This window comes from Dendrobates tinctorius, unplaced genomic scaffold, assembly GCF_039654945.1.
Source record: "Dendrobates tinctorius isolate UK_male_01 unplaced genomic scaffold, ASM3965494v1 ptg000011l, whole genome shotgun sequence".
NCBI classification, from domain to species: domain Eukaryota; kingdom Metazoa; phylum Chordata; class Amphibia; order Anura; family Dendrobatidae; genus Dendrobates; species Dendrobates tinctorius.
In genome coordinates this window covers 15914146-15934619 of record NW_027361679.1, presented here as the reverse complement: position 1 = coordinate 15934619, position 20474 = coordinate 15914146, and the positions used below count along the sequence as shown (strand labels likewise).

Below are 20474 nucleotides of genomic sequence, written 5' to 3'. Positions count from 1 at the left end.
AAGAAAAAATAATTACATTTCTACCACCAAAATTTTGTTTTAGCCCAAAATTTTACATTTTCACACTGTGGAATGGGAAGAATGCCACCAAAATTTATCCCACAATTTCTGCTGAATGTAGAAATGACCCATATGTGGCTGTACAGTAGTGCTTAGCCACATGGCAAGTCTCGGGAGGGACAAAGCACTATTTGACTTCTGGAGCACACATTTTACCTAGAATAGATTGAAGATGCCATATACTGAGCCATTAAGTGCTAGAAGAGTAAAATCCACCCTGAAGTGACCCATTTTGGAAATGTTCACCCTTTGAGAATTTATCTACAGGTGTAGTGACGATTTTGACTCCATTGATGTTTTCCAGAAACAAGCAGCAGTGGATGTTGCTGAGTGAAAATTGCAAACTGCCATTATTGTGCCCAGTACATTGTAGTCACCAGTACATTGTATTGCAGAGTATGCAGTAGTTCCCAGCTCATGCTTCTGGGGATATGCACCCATATATTAAGCAGGCTTTTATTGCTACAGAAATGCCAAACAAGTGGATGCTAACTGGGATTTAGGCATACTGAGGCTCAGAAGGAAGGGGGCATTTGAATTTGGGAGTGCAGAAATTGCTGGATTGCGTTTGGGGGGCAAGAAGCCATTTCAATCTTCCAGAGCCTTTGTACTACAAGCAACATGGAAGACCCCTATATTTTCGTTAACAGATGACGGACCTGAGTGAGAATTTGTTTTTTTCTAGATTGAGTTAAAGCTTTTATTGGGAACATTTTACATAACGCTGGTGATCACATTTATCCTCTGGTCTATGCTGAGCACTTACTTTGTGGTTTTCATCTAAATCTGCAAGTGACATGATTCAGATGAATCCCCCAAGGGATCCATTCAGTATAATGAGGCAGCAGAGTTACTCTGTACTCTGCCTGACCTCTTTTTAGTGGTCTCCTGTAGAAAACTGTGTTGGACCTCTCTTTTATGCACACCTAAAAAGATGGACTACGTTGGATGAAAGATTAGAGTTCACAGTGCCTCCATCTGCCTCATTATAGGGAATCTTCCCCTGGGTGTTTCCGTATGAATCATATATTTCAGAGATTTACACTGAAACCACAGCGCAAGCACTCAATGCAGAGCACAGCATAAATGTGAGCTGAGGGTTACTTTATTGTTTGCGAGACAGAATGAAAAAAATCAGGAGTAGGTCAAGAATTGGCTTCATTCATTGTTTCCTTGTGCAGTATGTAATTTGACTACTTTATTCTTCTGGTCAGTACTGTTAAGGTACTGTCACACTTAGCGATGTACCAGCGATCCCGACCAGCGATATGACGCGGTCAGGATCGCTGGTACATCGCTAAGTAGTCTCTAGTGAGCTGCCACACAGGCAGATCTCACTAGCGACATCGCTGGGGACGGGGATCGCTACTTACCTGTCAGACGAGGCGATCCTGCGTCCTCCCGCCCGGCTCCACGCGTCGCTCGTCTTCACAGCAGGAAGCGCCGCAGGAAGCTGACGACGAGAAACAGTCCTGAACGTTCTCGCGCGATCAGCGATAACCAGCGGGGGAGCGGGTCGCTGGTAAGTATCAGACACAGAGATATCGCTAGCAATATCGCTATAACGTCACTAGTTATAGCGATATTGCTAGCGATATCTCTTAGTGTGACATGCCCTTAACACACTAAAGCTGTGTGATGATCTTACTTGTCTGTTGCCAAATTGTATCTCAGACAGATTTACGTGTACATGGAGAAAAACTACTTGTGATTGACCACACAGTCACAAGCAGAAAATCTGATTTATTCTGGAAAAGGTAAATCTTGATATAGATTATCACTTATATTGATCATTGGTAAGTCCTCCTAATTTCTCCTCCCTCAGGAGGACTTTAGTCAATATTCATTAGCTTTATGATTTTGTTCTTTTCCTAAGCATTACTTAATTCTTTATTAACATAAAGTGGAGACGCTATCATATCAAAGTCCTCATAAGTGTTCTAAAACTGTTAACAGGTATGATTTCTAGGACGTAGACGCATAATCAGTCTCTTTGATTCATAATGTTCATATAAACGTTCATTTTGTATATATGCATTCATTTTGGATAGCTTCAATCAAATACATATCCTTAACAGTACCAGATTTATATTGTTTTTTTATGTTTGGCTGCTGTCACACACTAAAAGACACTTTTAGAAATGTTTGCATCCCTATATTTTGATAGCTAAAATTTTGGCCAGCAAAGCCACATGAGGGCTTGTGCGACGAGTTGACGTTTTTATTGGTATCATTTTGGTCTAAATGTCACATCACTCTCTATTCAGATTTTTGGGAGGCAGTATGAACAAAAACAAGTAATTCCAGAATTGTTTCTTTGGAATTTTTTTATGCCCTTCCACATTTGGTAAAATTGATAAGACAGTTTTATTGGTCTTGTCAGTACGATTACAGCGATACCACATTTATATCTGTTTTTATTCTTGGGCGCTTTTACACAATATTAACTATTTTATAGAAAAAATAATTATTTTTGCATCACTTTATTTTGAGAACTATAACTTTTTATTTTTATGGTCTTTATGATCACGTTTTATTCCACTTCTGGTTCAGTGGTATGATGATAAAGCATAGTTTTTTGGCTTGTTTTTTGCTTTTTTTGCAGTATTCACTGAAGAAGTTATCTAGTGGGACAGTTTAATAGGTTGGGTCGTTCCAGACGCGGCGATACCGAATATGTGTACTTTTTTACTTTTTTTTTTTCATAGAAATATTTATTTATGGGTATAATATATTTTATTATTATTTTGTGGGTTTTTTTATATAGTTTTACAATTTTTTTACTATCTTTTTACTTTTTTACGTAGTCCTTCTATGATACTTTCATTTTGACAGCTCTGATCGGTTATAAAGCAAAGCAATGCACGAGCATTAATATGCTTTATTAACTGTTGCTGCACTGACATACAAGCTTGGTATAGAGCATGGTGTAACAAATTTTAATTATGATCCTGTTGTGATTAAAACTGCCATAGACTGATGGGTGGAGTGTCAGAGAGCCTATGTATGTCGGTTTTAATCACAGCAGGATCCTAATTACCCATATAAATTTAGGCTATCAGTCCAGGTGTTGAATCACATTAGGTAAGGTTGCCAGAAAGGAGGATTGCCTAGTCATTGCTGCTGGGCATACATGAATTGTCCAATTTATGTGCAAAGTATTTTTCTTTTTAAACAACTAATAAGTTATAAAACTTTACTTATACCTATTAAATTATGTAATTCACACTATCTTTTATCCCCAGGCAGTAGAGCTTGGACCTCACAAAGGCTTGTCGCTGCCAGAAGTTCCAGACCAAGTTCTCTACACAATTGGAAGCTGTATTCTTGTTATTGGTTCAGTTGGTGTTATTGGAAATCTTCTAGTTCTTTATGCATTTTACTGGTACAGTATTAAAATAAATGTTATCAGTTCTACTAAAAATATTATTTGATATTTAAATATTATTTCATATTATTATTTAACATTTAAAGTATTCCATTGGTGCTTGTGGAGGATGATTCTTCTGAAGGTACATGATATGATTTTGTTACAATCCAAATATAAATTTTGTATACATGCTCCATCAGATGGACTAAGAGAGGAAAATAGCTCCAAGACATGGTGCTACACTAAACCCTGTATGGCAAATTTGTGTTATACAGAAGTGCCGCGGGACTGTATTTTGTATCTAGCAAATATGGATTTACTTAACCTTCATGTGACCATATGTAGAAAACCTGATGGAAATCATGAAAGGTTCATTTTAGGCCAGGGTCAGAACTTGCGAGAAACTAGAATGAGTCTCGTACCTCAATATCTGGCACTGCCGCCGGAACTCGAGACCGGAGTGTGCGGCTGCATAGAAATGCATGCAGCTGCACGTTCCAATCCAAGTGCTGGTGGCAGTTCCGGTTATTGACGTGCGAGACTCGACCAAGTTTCTTGCAAGTCTGTCCCTGGCCTCATAAACATTTCTAATTGATGACAAAAAATATTTTGTTGAAAACCTCTTTAAGACGTTTTAAAGGTAACATTATTGGTATATTTTTACTTTTTAGTGTTTCATTTTTTATTATTTTTAAGTCATATTTATGTTGTATTGTCCTTCATATTAATAAACATCTTGTTCTATTTTCAGTAATAAGAAACTGAGAACAGCACCAAACTACTTCATAATGAACTTAGCAATAAGTGACTTGCTCATGTCAGCTACCCAAGCACCGGTTTGCTTCATGAACAGTTTCAACAGGCAGTGGATCCTTGATAGAATAGGTAATAGACCATTATTAACATATCCAATCTGTTTATTATATTTTACATTATAATTTACACATAAGGTGTGAATAAAATGAATAGGTACTGTATATTAAGTTGTGTGATGAACCCGCACCTCGCCACCCCACCTGACGGCACTAATACATCAGATGGATCATGTAATGTGGTCTCCTAACTCTCACCAATGTGAGGTTCCACACCCCCTGGAGACACATAAGGTCAGTTTGGTACACTTTTACACAGGCACCCCCTGTCCACACAGGCTCAGGGAGGCATTGAGAGTGAGAAGATGTGACCCATGCAGTCATTGATGTGGCACCATACTCGCTCACAACCCTGACAGGCTGAGATGCCCATTCACTATCACTAGTGAAGCAAAGCACTGCCAGCCCAATGGGACTGCCATCAGTTCCTTGTTAGATTCAAACCCAGGCTGTTAAGAGGATTATATCAGGCCAGAAACCAGCCCCAGTAGAATGTAAAGTTAAACTGAGAAACAGACATATAGATTCAGCCCAAGAGTAGCCAAGGTTAAAATATTAATTTAATCGCCTTAAGAACACACTAGACAATACACTATATACACAATGGTTATACATAGAGTTGAGCAACTTTGGTCGGATCGGGTTTCATGAAACAAAATTTGTTTCAGATGAAACTGGTCCGACTAGGGCAAAAAAAAGTCGGAGTTTCGTCTGAAACCCGACCCCAATGCAAATCAATGGGGATTAAAAGTCGGCATTGAGTGGACTTTTGAGTGGACAAATTTTGATTCATGAATAGTGTTGAGCATTCCGATACCGCAAGTATCGGGTATCGGCCGATATTAGCGGTATCGGAATTCCGATACTGACTTCCGATACTTTTGTCATATCGGATACCGGAATCGGAAGTTCCCATCATGCTATGAGCCTGCTTGCTTTGATTAAGCCAATGGGAATCCTCCGAAGTGTGGGCACATCCTGTTAGGCATGTAGGCATGTTAACTATTGGCATGGCTGTGATTGGCTGCCGAAATGATGTCATGATGCACTATAAAAGCCACCGCAGCCGCCATTTCTGGTTCACTCTGCTGTGAATTCAGTTAGGGACAGGCTGCTGTAGAAGACTGTGAGGGACAGTTAGAAATAGCGATTCCACCAAACATCTAGTGCTTTACCCAGGCTACATAAACCACCACTGTAGCCTTCTTTGCCCTAGCAGCAGTGTTCACAGCTGTCTGCAAGGGCTGTGTGAGTGCAGCTCACGCTGTGGAGTGGGTCCTGCAGCTACGTCAGGCTGTAGGCCACCCAGTGTGATCACTGCTGCCTCATACATCTTTTAATTTTTGAGCTGCATTTTTTACATAATTTCAATCTAGTGTGCTTCCATCCGTATCAATATACGTTGGTTGCAAACACTAGTAGTAGACAGCGGAGCCTTTCTGCAGCCTTTCAGTGCTAGTGTCCACTTTGCTGCACTGTTCACGGCTGTCTGAGAGGTCTCTGACTGTGTGTGAGTGCAGCTCACGCTGAGTAGTGTGTCCTGCAGCTACGTCTGGTTGTAGGACGCTCAGCGTGCGTCAGTGCCTCACACATATTTGTATTTGAGTGCAGCTCATTTTTTCTTCTATTAGTGTGCATCCATCCGTCTCCATCTACGGTGGTTGCAAACACTATATAGGAGTACACAGCGGAGCCTTTCTGCAGCCTGTCAGTGCCAGTGCCCACTTAGCTGCACTGTTCACGGCTGTCTGAGAGGTCTCTGACTGTGTGTGAGTGCAGCTCACGCTGAGTAGAGTGTCCTGCAGCTACGTCTGGTTGTAGGACGCTCAACGTGCGTCACTGCCTCAAACATATTTGTCTTTGAGTGCTGCTCATTTTTTCTTCTCCTATTAGTGTGCATCCATCCGTATCCATCAACATTGGTTGGTTGCAAACACTATATAGGAGTAGATAGAGGAGCTTTTTTTTCTGGCTTGTGCCCTGCCGGCGCAGCCAGATTAGTATTACCCAATTTTTTTGGAGCCTCATCTTTTGCATTGTAGGTTACCTGCCTGCATTGTAATAGCTCCAAAAAGTTGGTGATACTATCAGTTTCAATTCTTTGTTCACATACTTTGAGTTTGTTTCCAACAAAGAAACCACAAAAAAGTTCACCAAACACTACATTTGGAACTTGTGTAGGCCACATCAGCTCCTATTAAAGTGTAGTCCACACACACACACTTCATAAAATTAGTGTTTCTTGTACCTGTAACCAGCTGTTCAGGAATAAGCACACTAAGGCCCCCCTTTGTACTTTTCTGCCTATCTTAAGCAGTCTGGCAAGATGAAGAAGGCAGGGAGTAAGGCGCGTGGGCGTGGAGTTTCAGCAGGGAGAGGACGTGGGGATTCTGCAGGGAGAGGACGTGGGGATTCTGCAGGTAGAGGACGTGGGGATTCTGGGCCTGCTGCGGGCACCAGTGGATCAGCATCCCCCAGTTTTAGCAGGCAACAGTCCTTTATGCGCAGCTTTGTAGGACCTCAACGTACCCCACTGCTGCGGGAGGAACAAATTGAAGCCGTTGTCGGATGGATGGCAGCTAACACATCGACTTCAATTACTTCCACAGCCTCTCAGGACCAGAGCACCGAATAGCAACCATCTGTCTCTTCACCACCTGCCAAAGTGCCCAGGCAGTCAGAGAGACATGGACAGGAGCCATCACAGTCTCTACTTCTGTTCTCGGAATCTGTTGGCTTGGAAAGAGGGGGCCAGCCAAGCAGCATTCCTGAATGTGAAGAAGAGGGAGTATGCAGTGATGCGCAACTTCTTTGTCCCTCTGAATCTGAAGAGGCGAGTGGGCCAGTGCCTATGGTCAGCACACCTCAGTACGCATCAGATGATGACGAGACTCAGTTGCCACTTTCTGGTGCGTACGGTGCTGGCGAGACAACCCCGGAGAAGCAGCTGTTTGAAGAGGGGAGGGAAGATGAAGAGGTCCTTGACCCATCATGGCGTGAGGAACAGGAAGGTGGTGGGAGCAGCTCGGAGGAAGAGATTCCCCTACTGGCCAAAACAGGAGGCAGAGGGAGGGGGAAGACTTGGTTGCCTGTACCCTCCACTTCGGCACCCGTTAGGAGCATTCCTCATTCCAAAGGCAAAACGGGCGCTCCCAAGACTTGCAGTGCGTGGTCCTTTTTTGACACAGTTGCAGATGACATTTGCTTTGTCAAATGCAAGCTGTGTCATCAGATAGTCAAAAGAGGGAGAAATGACAGCAACCTCAATACCACAAATATGTGGAAACATGTGCGCACCAAGCACGAGTTGGAGTTGCAGAGACACCCTGAAGACGTAGGCCAACGTACAGCACCACCTACCAACTCTTCAGTTCGTGTTGGGGCCTCTTCCTCCAGCTCACACACTGCTGGTTCAGCTTCCTCACAGGATCGCCAAGGAAGAACCTCTGCCACTGTTGTCCGGAGACCCTGTCAGATTCCACCCATAGCAGCACGTTCCCATCCATCACAGCCATCGGTAGCACAGGCATGGGATAAAAGGCGCCCTTACTCGGCAAACCATCCCCGAGTACAGTCTCTGAATGCTGGCATTGCCAAACTTCTGGCAGTTGAAATGCTGTCATTCAGGCTGGTGGACACTGACACCTTCCGGGACTTAATGGCATTGGCAGTCCCCCAATACAACGTGCCCAGCCGCTTTTTTTTCAGCAGGCGAGCCGTCCCTGCCCTGCAGAAACATGTTGAGAGCAAAATAAAACATGCGCTACTAAACGCCATTAGTAGCAAGGTCCACCTGACCACCGATGCGTGGACCAGTAACCATGGACAGGGACGATACCTTTCCCTCACTGCCCACTGGGTCAATGTTGTGGAGCCGGGTACAGATCTGGAGAGTGGCACTGTACGTGTTCTTCCAACGCCACGGATTGCAGGACTCCAGTCTGTACACACAGACTCCTCCTCCTACTCAAGTTCCTCAGAAACAGCAGAGCAGGAGCCTGTTACGACCGATATGAGCACAGCCGTGGCCAAACGTCAACAGGCTGTACTCAAATTAATTTCTTTGGGGAATCGAAGCCACACAGCGCAGGAGCTCTGGAATGCTATCAAGCAGGAGAGCGATGTGTGGTTTGGGCCAGCGAATCTCCAGCCGGGCTTGGTAGTGTGTGACAATGGCCGAAATCTGGTGGCAGCTCTTGGCCTAGGCAACCTCACACACATCCCATGTCTGGCACATGTGCTTAACTTGGTCGTGCAGAGCTTTCTGAGGGACTATCCGGATCTTGATGCACTGTTGCACAAGGTCCGCATAGAGTGCGCTCACTTGCGGCGTTCCAGCACGGCAAGATCGCGCCTCGCTGCTCTGCAGCGACGATTTGGCCTTCCGGAACATCGCATCATATGTGACTTACCCACCCGGTGGAATTCAACGTTACATATGTTGGAGCGGTTGTGTGAGCAGCAGGCTGCAGTCATGGAGTACCAGCTGCATCAGGCGCAAACAAGTCGCACTGTACGCCGTTCACACTTCAGCACCATTGAGTGGGCCTCTATGAAGGACATCTGCCTCGTTTTGCGTGCCTTCGATGAATCCACGCGGATGGCGAGTGCAGATGATGCACTAGTCAGCATGACTGTCCCCCTTATCTGCCTGCTTCAACAAACACTGCAAGCACTAAGGGATGAGGTTTCGGAAGAGGTGGAGGATGAGGAGTCCCAAATACCATCTGCTTCTGGACAGTCTGCGCTACGTGTTTCCTCACAAAGGCCTAGGCAGGGGACACTTTGTGAGGAGGATGAGGAGGAGTCGATGGAGGAGGAAGACATCTCTCCAGAGGAGGGAGGTACACAAACCTCTACTCAGTATGTACAGCGAGGGTGGGGTGATGCAGAGCAGGCCGAGGTCACGCCTCAAACAGGGGACAGCGGTTCTTTGGCAGTTGGGAGTCTGCAGCACATGGTTGATTTCATGCTGCAGTGCCTGAGAAACGACCGCCGCATCGCCCACATTCTCGTCTCGGCTGATTATTGGGTGTACACCCTCCTAGATCCTCGCTACCGGGACAGCGTACAAAGGCTCATACCAACGTTGAACCGGGAGCGTAAACTGCGGGAGTACGAAGAGTCACTGGTGCAGTCCATAATGTTTTCCATTCCACCCGACAGCATTGTTGCTAGTGCTTTACAAAGCAGCTCTGTGCGTCGAGGCAGTGGAGGAAACTCTGCACAAAGAGGGAGCAGAGGCAGCGCCGCAGCACAAGGCAAGACCACTATGGCCCAAATGTGGCAAAGTTTTGTGTGTCCACCACAATTGTCTACACCATCAGGGACGCCTCGAGTCAGCAGGAGGCAACGCTTCCGTCAGATGGTGTCAGACTAAATGTCTTGCCCTGTCACTGTACTCCCAGATGGCTCTTCCCCCTTCAAGTTTTGGGTCTCTAAGCTGGATACATGGCCAGAGCTTAGCCAGTATGCATTGGAGGTGCTGGCTTGCCCTGCTGCCAGTGTATTATCGGAACGTGTCTTTAGTGCCGCAGGTGGTGTACTAACAGACCGTCGCACGCGACTATCTTCCGATAATGTTGACCGGCTGACTTTTCTGAAAATGAACAAGGCCTGGATCTCCAAAGACTTTGCCATTCCTCTTAAAGACTAAATTAGTGGTTGTCAACTGTATCCAGGTCTGCTGGTGTGTTCATTTTTCTACCACCTGAACTATAATCCCTGTGCTTCAACACAGCCAGTTGTCGCTCAGATGTGTCGTCTGCACAAAGAAATACACTAGCTCCTGTGTTAGTGGGGTTCAGTAACGCCAGCTGATCCCCTGCTGTGTGGACGGCAAAGTCACCAGCTCCATCAACATTCAAACCACTACTGATTTTTAACCGTGCCCAACTTAGGTCTCTGGCTCCACTGTCTCTACTATTTCCCCTGGCCTCCAACCCCGCCATCTACATCTATGAAGTGGCGTCAGCACAATCTACACTTGTTCCTGTGTTCCTGTGGCTCAGTCCTATCAGTTTATCCCCTGATGTGTGTCCGGCAAGGTCTCCTGCTCTGTCCACATTCCCATAACCAGTTTTGGGAATGAGCTGTTCCCCTGCTGTGGAGATGGCAGTCTCTCCTGCTGTCTCCGCATTCCAAAGACAGTAGGCCTCTGCCTACACCCTCCTATTTCCTGGGCTTCAACACAGCCAGTTGTAGCTCGGAAGTGCCGTCCACACGGAAAGAGACACTTGCTCCCGTGTCTCAGTGGGGTTCACTAACGTCAGCTGATCCCCTGCTGTGTGGATGGCAGTCTCTCCTGCTGTCACCACATTCCAAATACAGTAGGCCTCTGCCTACACCCTCCTATTTCCTGGGCTTCAACACAGCCAGTTGTAGCTCGGAAGTGCCGTCCACACGGAAAGAGACACTTGCTCCCGTGTCTCAGTGGGGTTCAGTAACGTCAGCTGATCCCCTGCTGTGTGGATGGCAGTCTCTCCTGCTGTCACCACATTCCAAATACAGTAGGCCTCTGCCTACACCCTCCTATTTCCTGGGCTTCAACTCAGCCAGTTGTAGCTCGGAAGTGCCGTCCACACGGAAAGAGACACTTGCTCCCGTGTCTCAGTGGGGTTCAGTAACGTCAGCTGATCCCCTGCTGTGTGGATGGCAGTCTCTCCTGCTGTCTCCACATTCCAAATACAGTAGGCCACTGCCTACATCCTCCTATTTCCTGGGCTTCAACACAGCCAGTTGTAGCTCGGAAGTGCCGTCCACACGGAAAGAGACACTTGCTCCCGTGTCTCAGTGGGGTTCAGTAACGTCAGCTGATCCCCTGCTGTGTGGATGGCAGTCTCTCCTGCTGTCTCCACATTCCAAATACAGTAGGCCTCTGCCTACACCCTCCTATTTCCTGGGCTTCAACACAGCCAGTTGTAGCTCGGAAGTGCCGTCCACACGGAAAGAGACACTTGCTCCCGTGTCTCAGTGGGGTTCAGTAACGTCAGCTGATCCCCTGCTGTGTGGATGGCAGTCTCTCCTGCTGTCTCCACATTCCAAATACAGTAGGCCTCTGCCTACACCCTCCTATTTCCTGGGCTTCAACACAGCCAGTTGTAGCTCGGAAGTGCCGTCCACACGGAAAGAGACACTTGCTCCCGTGTCTCAGTGGGGTTCAGTAACGTCAGCTGATCCCCTGCTGTGTGGATGGCAGTCTCTCCTGCTGTCTCCACATTCCAAATACAGTAGGCCTCTGCCTACACCCTCCTATTTCCTGGGCTTCAACACAGCCAGTTGTAGCTCGGAAGTGCCGTCCACACAGAAAGAGACACTTGCTCCCGTGTCTCAGTGGGGTTCAGTAACGTCAGCTGATCCCCTGCTGTGTGGATGGCAAAGTCTCCTGCTGCCTACACAGTCGTACTACTACTGATTTTTAACCATGCTCCAATTAGGCCTGTGGCTCCACTGTCTCTCGTATTTCCCCTGTCCTCCAACCCTGCCAGTTACAGCTCTGAAGTGGCGTCTGCACAATCCACACTTGTTCCTGTGTTACAGGTGTTCAGTCCGGTCAGTTAATCCCCTGATGTGTGTCCAGCAATGTCGCCTGCTCTGTCCACATTCCCATTTACTCTTCACAGAGTAAAACACTAGCTCCTGTGTTTGTGGGGTTCAGTAACGTCAGCTTTTCCCCTGCTGTTTTGATGGCAATCTGTCCTTCTGCCTCCCAATTGACAGCACATCAGGCCTCAGCCTGCTAAGTGCTTGTCCCTGGGCTCCAACATCGCCAGTTGCTGCTCATAACTGACTTCGGCACGGGTACTCCCTCCTGCCCAGCTTGGTTCCAGCCCTGCCTGCTGTTTCCGGGAAGTGTCAATGTCAGTTTGCCACCCCAAGTTGCCATGTCGTGTTGCGGTTGGGTTAGCCGAGGCTAGGGTGCCAGCAGTTTAGGTGCTTCCTATGTGGACTGCGGGTTCTGGTAAGAAAGGCTTGTTCCGTAGTGCCAGTAGGACAAGCACCCCCAGTAGGACTGTGTGATTCGGTAACTGCTGCCAGCTTGCGGCATGCCAACTTTGCTTTTCAGGGGTAACTTCAGCTGCCCCTCCGGGTTCCAGCACCGTCAGCTGGTTCTCGTCAGAGCCTTTGGCCTAGGTGCCTCCATCTCGGTATCCGAGTTCCGGCAACGTCTGCTGGTCCTTGGTAGTGCTTTGTAGCACAGGTACCTCCTGCTTTGTAACCGGGTTCCAGCACCGTCAGCTGGTCCTCGGTAGTGCCATTGGCTCTTGTTCCTTCTGCTGCCCCTCCGGGTGCCAGTACCGTCAGCTGGTTCAAGAGGACAAAGAACAGGAAGACAACCACCAAGATGCAGAACAACAAGAGAGAGAAGACAAAGAAGCATAAAAAAACAAAGCAGAAGAACATTAAGCATAAGACTAATACTCTGAGCAAATGATATTATCTTATTTATAAGCAGAAGAAGACTAAGCAGTGTATGGGGGTGAGTCCGTTCCTCCTCGTGGTGCCCCTGGAAAAGGCCTGCTGCTGCAGGCCAAACTGAACGCGGACAAATCCTGTTGTAAATCTTTTGTGACAGGCAGAACGGAAGGTGTAAACTTCTAACTTTTCTAGATAACAACTACAGGAATGCCTGACACAAACAAGAATATGATGAAGAAGAATAGGAAGAAGATGAAGAAGTTGAATATGTAGAATAATAATTGTTGAATAAGAAGAATATGAAGAATGTAAGAAAAGGAAGAAGAAGAAGAAGAATGTAAAAAAAGGAAGTAGAAGAATTTAAAAAAGGAAGAAGAAGAATGTAAAAAAAGGAATAAGAAGAAGAATGTAAAAAAAGGAAGTAGAAGAATGTAAAAAAAGGAAGAAGAAGAAGAAGAATGTAAAAAAAGGAATAAGAAGATGAAGGTGAAAAAAGGAAGAAGAATAAGAAAGAAGAAGAAAGAAGAAAGAAGAAGAAGACATACATGTCTGGCAAAATATAAATGAGGCTAACATAGTCAATATCTTTGTAACTCCTAACGTCTTTAAAAAAAAAGTTTAATTCCTGCTATTCCATTTGATTGGGCTAAACCTCTATGGCTTTAATGTCTCCTCCACCTCCCACAATACATTCTACATTATTCGGCTAGTTTCACACTTGCTTTTTTTTGCAGCGCGTATTTCCCGCAAAAAAACGCATTGAAAAAACGCATACAAAAGCATACAACTGCTGCGCTTTTTTCAAGCATTTTTATGAGCATGCATGAAAAAAACGCAGCGTTTTCATGCGTTTGTATGCGTTTTTAGTGCGTTTTTACCGCGTTTGCATTTTTTCCAAACATTAGGTGGCCCTAACACTAACCCAAACCATGACTTTACTAACCCTAACCCTGACCCTAACCCTAACCCTAACCCTGACCCTAACCCTAACCCTGACCCTTAACCAAACCATACCCTAACCCTAACCCTAACCCTAACCCTGACCCTAACCCTAACCCTTAACCAAACCATACCCTAACCCTAACCCTAACCCTAACCCTTAACCAAACCATACCCTAACCCTAACCCTAACCCTGACCCTAACCCTAACCCTAACCCTGACCCTAACCCTAACCCTAACCCTTAACCAAACCATACCCTGATCCTAACCCTAACCTTGACCCTGACCCTGACCCTAACCCTAACCCTTAACCAAACCATACCCTAACCCTACCCCTTACCCTAACCCTGACCCTAACCCTAACCCTAACCCTAACCCTTAACCAAACCATACCCTGATCCTAACCCTAACCCTGACCCTGACCCTAACCCTAACCCTTAACCAAACCATACCCTGATCCTAACCCTAACCCTGACCCTGACCCTAACCCTAACCCTAAACCCCCTTAACTAACCCTAACTCTAACCCAAAACCCTAAATTCCATTGTCTAAACTAATGGTAAAAAAAAAACGCATGTGCAAAAAAATGCATACATAAGCATGCCAATGCGCACATATGCTCACCATAGACTTATAATGGGTGTCTTGCTGTAAAAAAAACGCATTGCGCGCGCATGCGTTTTTTTGAGGCAAGTCGGACACACAAAAAAAATGCAACAGGTTGCATTTTGTGCGCCCGAGCGCATAACGCAAAAAAACGCATGCGCGGAAAAACGCGTACAAACGCATGTGTATGCGCACATAAGCGCATCCCATGCAAAGTATAGGAAAAAAACGCATGCGCTATTTAGCGCTAAAATACCGCGAAAAAAACGCAAATGTGAAACCAGCCTTAGTTGTTTTTCTTCATGTAGAATTAACCTACAAGGAAAGAAAGGGTTTTTTTTAATTCCGATATTTTGGCCCCATTGACTTGCATTGGTTCCCGGTATCGGAATCGGCGATACCGATACTTTTTTTTTAGATCGGCCGATCCATTCCGATCCGATATTTTCAAGTATCGGCTGGTATCGCTCAACTCTATTCATGAAACCCGATCCGACCAAAGTCGCTCAACTCTAGTTATACATATACAATGGTCAGATATGCAAATACATTAGTGGTAAGACAAAATATATAAGCAGATGGATCATGTCAATTACCGGTTTGATGTTAGACCATGTGTGCGCTGGGCCGCAGGGGGCATGGGCAGCCAGCTGGTTCCTAGGTCCTTCACACCACATTACTCGACATGTCCTCCACTTCCGAAGTGAACCGCAAGCATAACAGAGAATGAGATCACATGGCCTTAGACTAGCCTTTATCCCCTTTGGGTCACTCTCCTCCTGCCCTCTAGGCTAAACCTAAATCCTCTCCCCTTGTTTCTAGCAACTAAAAACTGCAGAACCTAAGATGGGTCATAACTCCTTAATGGACCATCCTAGTTAGGCAGTTTTGGCACCATCGGATCTGGCAAGGCCCTTGCTATGCGTTGCGACTAAACACATCTTTGCAATCTGGTTCCTACTACCGATTCTATGCATCTCCCACTCTCGGGTGCTAGAACGTATGGAAACACTGGAAGGCGTTCGGTCCATTCCAGAGATCTTGAAAATGTAACTGGTGTGTGGCCAGGACGTAAGATAAGTCCTAATTCTCCTTATGACATTATAGCTGTCTGAACAAAGCAGTTAGACCACATGGTATGGATCCACAGGGGGTCTTCTTGTACTAGTTAGTTTGTGGGGTTGTGAATTCCTTCTTTGAAGTTAAAAAGCTGCCCCCCGCTGAGCCAAGTGTCTTGTTAATGCTGCATGTTTTCAGGAGGATTGTAAGCTATTAATAAATCAACCATCCTTCACAAGTTGCTCTTATTTTATTCCTCACACAGATATTAAAAATGTCTTACATGATCAGAATTACTCTGATACCAAGAATTGCAAAATTAAATAATTGATCCTAAATTCTGCACTTAGGGTTAGGATTGCATCTAAAATATTTGCAACAAGAATTCTGTAGATTAATCCTAACCCTAATGAACATTCAATTTCCTAGCATTTTTCATAAAGTCACCTAGATATCCCAGCAAGTAGAAAATTAAGTTACTAAACATTCTCTTAGATGAGGTGAACTTGCCAATGGAAAAGGTACTTAATGCATTTCTATGCAAATAGAGATATTTGGTAGGAAATTGTAAAAAAAAAAAGGCCAATTGTATTGCTGCATTTAAGACTTGCATATGCCATTAAAGTTAAATATCTGATGAAAATGTATTCATCTATAGCTGCAACCATGAAAAAACACTATTCATGAATGTGAAACAGACAAAATATACAGTATATGCAATGGCATTGTACACAGGTCTATTGCTATTTATCGTATTGGTTTTTTAAGTATAATTTTGCACTTAAGAAGTGTATCCCGTCACATCACTGTATAATGAAAAGTAATATGTGGTGTAATTATTTTGAGTTAACTCTCTCCAATTGCTAGAAATTCATGTACTCATATGTACATACAGTGATGGTCGAAATTGATGGCACCCTTGAATTGTTCCAGAAAATAAAGTATTTCTACAAGAAATATTATTGCAATTACACATTTTGTTATACACATTGTTTAATCCCTGTGTATTTATTGGAACAACACAAAAATACAGAGAAAAAACTGCAAATTGGACATAATTTCATAGTAAGCCCCCAAAATTGTCCAGACAAAATTGCTGGCACCCGTCAACTTAATATTTGGTTGCACACCCTTTGGAATAAAGAACTGCAATCAACCGCTTCTTATAACTATCAATGAGCTTCTTATACCTCTCAACTTGAGTTTTGGACCTCTCTTCTTTTGAAAACTGCTCCAGCTCTCTCATATTTGAAGGGTGCTTTTTCCCAGCAGCAATTTTAAGATCTCTTCACGGGTTTTAATGGAATTTATATCTTGACTAATATCTAATTTCTGGCCACGTCAGAACTCTCCAGCGTTTTGTTTCCATCCATTTCTGGGTGCTTCTTGTAGTATGTTTAGTGTCATTGTCCTGCTGGAACACCCATGACCTAGAACGCAAACTCAGCGTTCTGATACTAAGTACTACACTGCGACCAAAAATCCTGTGGTAATCTTCAGATTTCATGATGCCTTACACAGAGTCAAACAATGATAGAAAATCTACTAATCTATGTGCAAATAAGTAGGTTGTCCTGATGAGTAAGAAATATAATTTAGTCATAAACTAATGAGTTTCAGAGTCGATCAAATGCCTAAATCGATTCTAGAAAGATTGTGAATAAATTACATTTATTACTCGCCTGGACTACCTACCGTATTTTTCTTGATTATGTTGTGCACCATGGACAAAAAAACATCAAGATTACTGAATACTGACTTGTAACATTGAGATTATTAATATTTTTCAAGAATTTTGGTTCTCAAGTCCTCGGACAGTTCTCTTCTCCTCTCTATGTTCTCCGTACCTACTGTGGCACACAAAGACACAAAATGCAAAGATTGAGTCAACATTCCCTTTTTATCTGGTTTCAGATTTGATTTTCATATTGCCCACACGTGTTACTTGCCACAGGTGAGTTTAAATGAGCATCACATGCTTGAAACAAAGCTGTTTGTCCACAAGTTTAGAAAGGTTCCAACAATTTTGTCTACCCATTTATCTTGTTTTGTGTGAAATTATGTCCAATTTGTCTTTTTTTCTCTGCTTTTTTTTTGTGTTGTTCCAATACTCACCAAGGAAATAAGCATGCGTATTACAAAATATGTGGATCTAAGGGATAACATTTCTCCTTGTGGAGAGTGACATGTTAGACCTGGCATGTCAGATTGAGGAGACTTTTATGCCATGCATGCTCTTCTGGGAAATTAAATATGCAAATTACCTCTTCAGATAGGTATATGACTTGAACTCTAGTACCATTGGAAGTAGCAATTCTAAAAGTCAATAATTGACCCTTTAACGAACCTTGCCATATGACTTAGGATAAAAGCCAAAGTAAAATCTATCTGCAAATTGAAATTCTGGTTTGGCATTTATCCTAAGTCTTATGTAAAAGCTTGTTATAGGGTCGATATTGACTATTAGGATTACTACTTCCAATAGATGGCACTAGAGTTTGTCTTCTTCCTCTCTGAAGAGGCAATTTGCATAACAAAACATGTGTAATTGTAATCATTTTCTGGAACAATTTCAAGGGTGCAAACACTTTCAGCCATGACTGCATATTACCAGCACTGATTATTGTGCTCAGATGGTTTACCACTACAGGGAAGTTTTTTCTTAAATGTTGAATCATAGATAGAATCATAGAATCGTAGAGTTGGAAGGGACCTCCTGGGCCATCTGGTCCAACCCCCTGCTCAAAGCAGGATTCGCTAAATCATCCCAGTCAGATGTCTGTCCAGCCTCTGTTTGAAGACATCCATTGAAGGAGAACTCACCACTTCTCGTGGCAGCTTGTTCCACTCATTGATCACTCTAACTGTCAAAAAGTTTTTTCTAATATCTAATCTGTGTCTCCTCCCATTCAGTTTCATCCCATTGCTTCTAGTCTTTCCTTGTGCAAATGAGAATAAAGATGATCCTTCTACAATGTGACAGCCCTTGAGATATTTGTAGACAGCTATTAAGTCTCCTCTCAGTCTTCTCTTTTGCAAACTAAACAATCCCAAATCCTGCAACCTTTCCTCATAAGACAGGGTTTGCAGACCGGTCACCATTCTGGTTGCTCTTTTCTGAACTTGCTCCAGTTTGTTGATGTCTTTTTTAAAATGTGGTGCCCAAAACTGGACACAATATTCCAGATGAGGTCTGACCAAAGAGGAGTAGAGGGAAATAATGACTTCACGTGATCTAGACTGTATGCTTCTGTTAATACATCCTAGAATTGCATTTGCTTTTTTTGCTGCTGCATCACACTGTTGACTCATATTCAGTTTGTGATCTATTAGTATACCCAAGTCTTTTTCACGTGCTGTTGCTTAGGCCTATTCCTCCCATTCTGTATATGCTTTTTTCATTTTTATTGCCCAGATGTAGTACTTTGCATTTTTCCCTGTTAAAAACCATTCTGTTAGTTGCTGCCCACTGCTCCAGTTTATTTATATCTTTTTGAATCCTCTCTCTCTCTTCTCTAGTATTAGCTATCCCTCCTAGCTTTGTGTCATCAGCAAATTTAATCAGTTTACCCTCAATTCCTTCATCTAAATCGTTGATAAAGATGTTGAACAATAAAGGGCCCAGAACAGAGAGTTGGTCTAGATATTGTATTGTTCAGGATGTGAAAACATGCGCTTTCTTTGACAAACAGCACCACATCTGTCCTTCCATAAGTTGTATTTGGTATTTCAGCTTGGATCCATTACCAGCACTGATTATTGTGCTCAGATGGTTTACCACTACAGGGAAGTTTTTGCTCACTGTTGGGCTAGGCCAAAGAGTGGCCACTTTTCATTGTCACACTATCAGCACCACTTGTACAAGTCCTGTATTATATGTAAAACAGTATGTGACAGAAGACTGTTTTTTTAAGCAATAAAAGTGATGCAGCATTGTATATACACTAATATATACAAGTAGCTGTGATATGTAAATTTTGTGAAGTCAATATTAAATTCCCAATGAGTGAAATTGCTTCTCTTTTCTTAAATGTTGGTCTAGATATTGTATTGTTCAGGATGTGAAAACATGCGCTTTCTTTGACAAACAGCACCACATCTGTCCTTCCATAAGTTGTATTTGGTATTTCAGCTTGGATCCATTGAAGTAAATTAAGGCTAAACAATAGCGCACACAGCCAATAGACTGGGATTCTTCTTGAAAGAAAGCGGTCATGTTTTCTAATTTATGGTCAAATTCGTTTACTGTGCCTATGCTGCAAGTAAAGAGTATGAGTAAATGTTTTTCTGGAATTAATGTTGATTCACAGATGATTTCGTATACAACTCTCAGCCGTAAAAAAAAAAAAAGTATTAGTGCTGTGTTGGATTTAAATCTTTGATTGTAAAAACAAGTATCTTCATTGTCAGCAAGTAGAGAGATTTAATAACTTGAGAAATTTACCCCCTCCACCACCTCTCACATAACTACTCCTTCCTGCATATTTTTAACAACTGAATGCTGTTTAATTCTACTGTACCGGAAATCATAAGATACTCCACTCGTCAATCAGCAGATTAATAAAGTCAATCAAATCTCAAAAATCTCAAACTAAGCAAATAAGAAGTAAGAAGACTGCATAGCTCTGAGTATCTCAATGAACAATTTGATAATACCCCTTTAAGGAATGTAATGAAATGTGTATTCAAGTTGCTTGTTATGACATTTTTACTGTATCACAACCAAAGCTGGTCGATCATACATTTTGTACATTTTAACCACAATATTTACCTGAAAGCTATTAAAAATGAAGCCTATGATTTAGCGAAACCTCTTTTTCTTTTGTATGACCCTCTTCGGTTGTTGGGTATGGTTGCGAAGGTTGGTGCAAGGCATTGATCCAGAAATTTTGTTATGCGATGCCTTCATTAACCGACGATCTTCTGACGTCACTTCTTTCTTCTTTGGCAGCTTCTTGGATTACTGTTGGCGCTCCAGCCAGCTGTCTACACCAAAAAGCTGCTTCTGGAAGTGACGTCAGGAAGATGGCAGAACACTACACCAGGTAGACCAAAGTGAATAAGACAGGTATGATATCTAAATTATTAATTTACAATTATTATATACTAGATTTTATGTGTTAGTGTGAGTGCAATAATATTTCATATT

General features: G+C 43.5%; 1 protein-coding gene across 1 annotated transcript in view; it reads left to right on the top strand.

Annotated features, from left to right (window-relative positions):
• The first annotated feature begins 3209 nt into the window (after positions 1–3209).
• Positions 3210–20474, top strand: part of LOC141099809 (melanopsin-B-like) — a 203799-nt gene continuing 186534 nt past the window's right edge. Inside the window, exons 1-3 of the mRNA XM_073587878.1 lie at positions 3210–3218; positions 3306–3445; positions 4182–4315. Of these exons, the coding sequence (XP_073443979.1) occupies positions 3210–3218; positions 3306–3445; positions 4182–4315 (283 nt within the window). The remainder of the gene's footprint in view (positions 3219–3305; positions 3446–4181; positions 4316–20474) is intronic.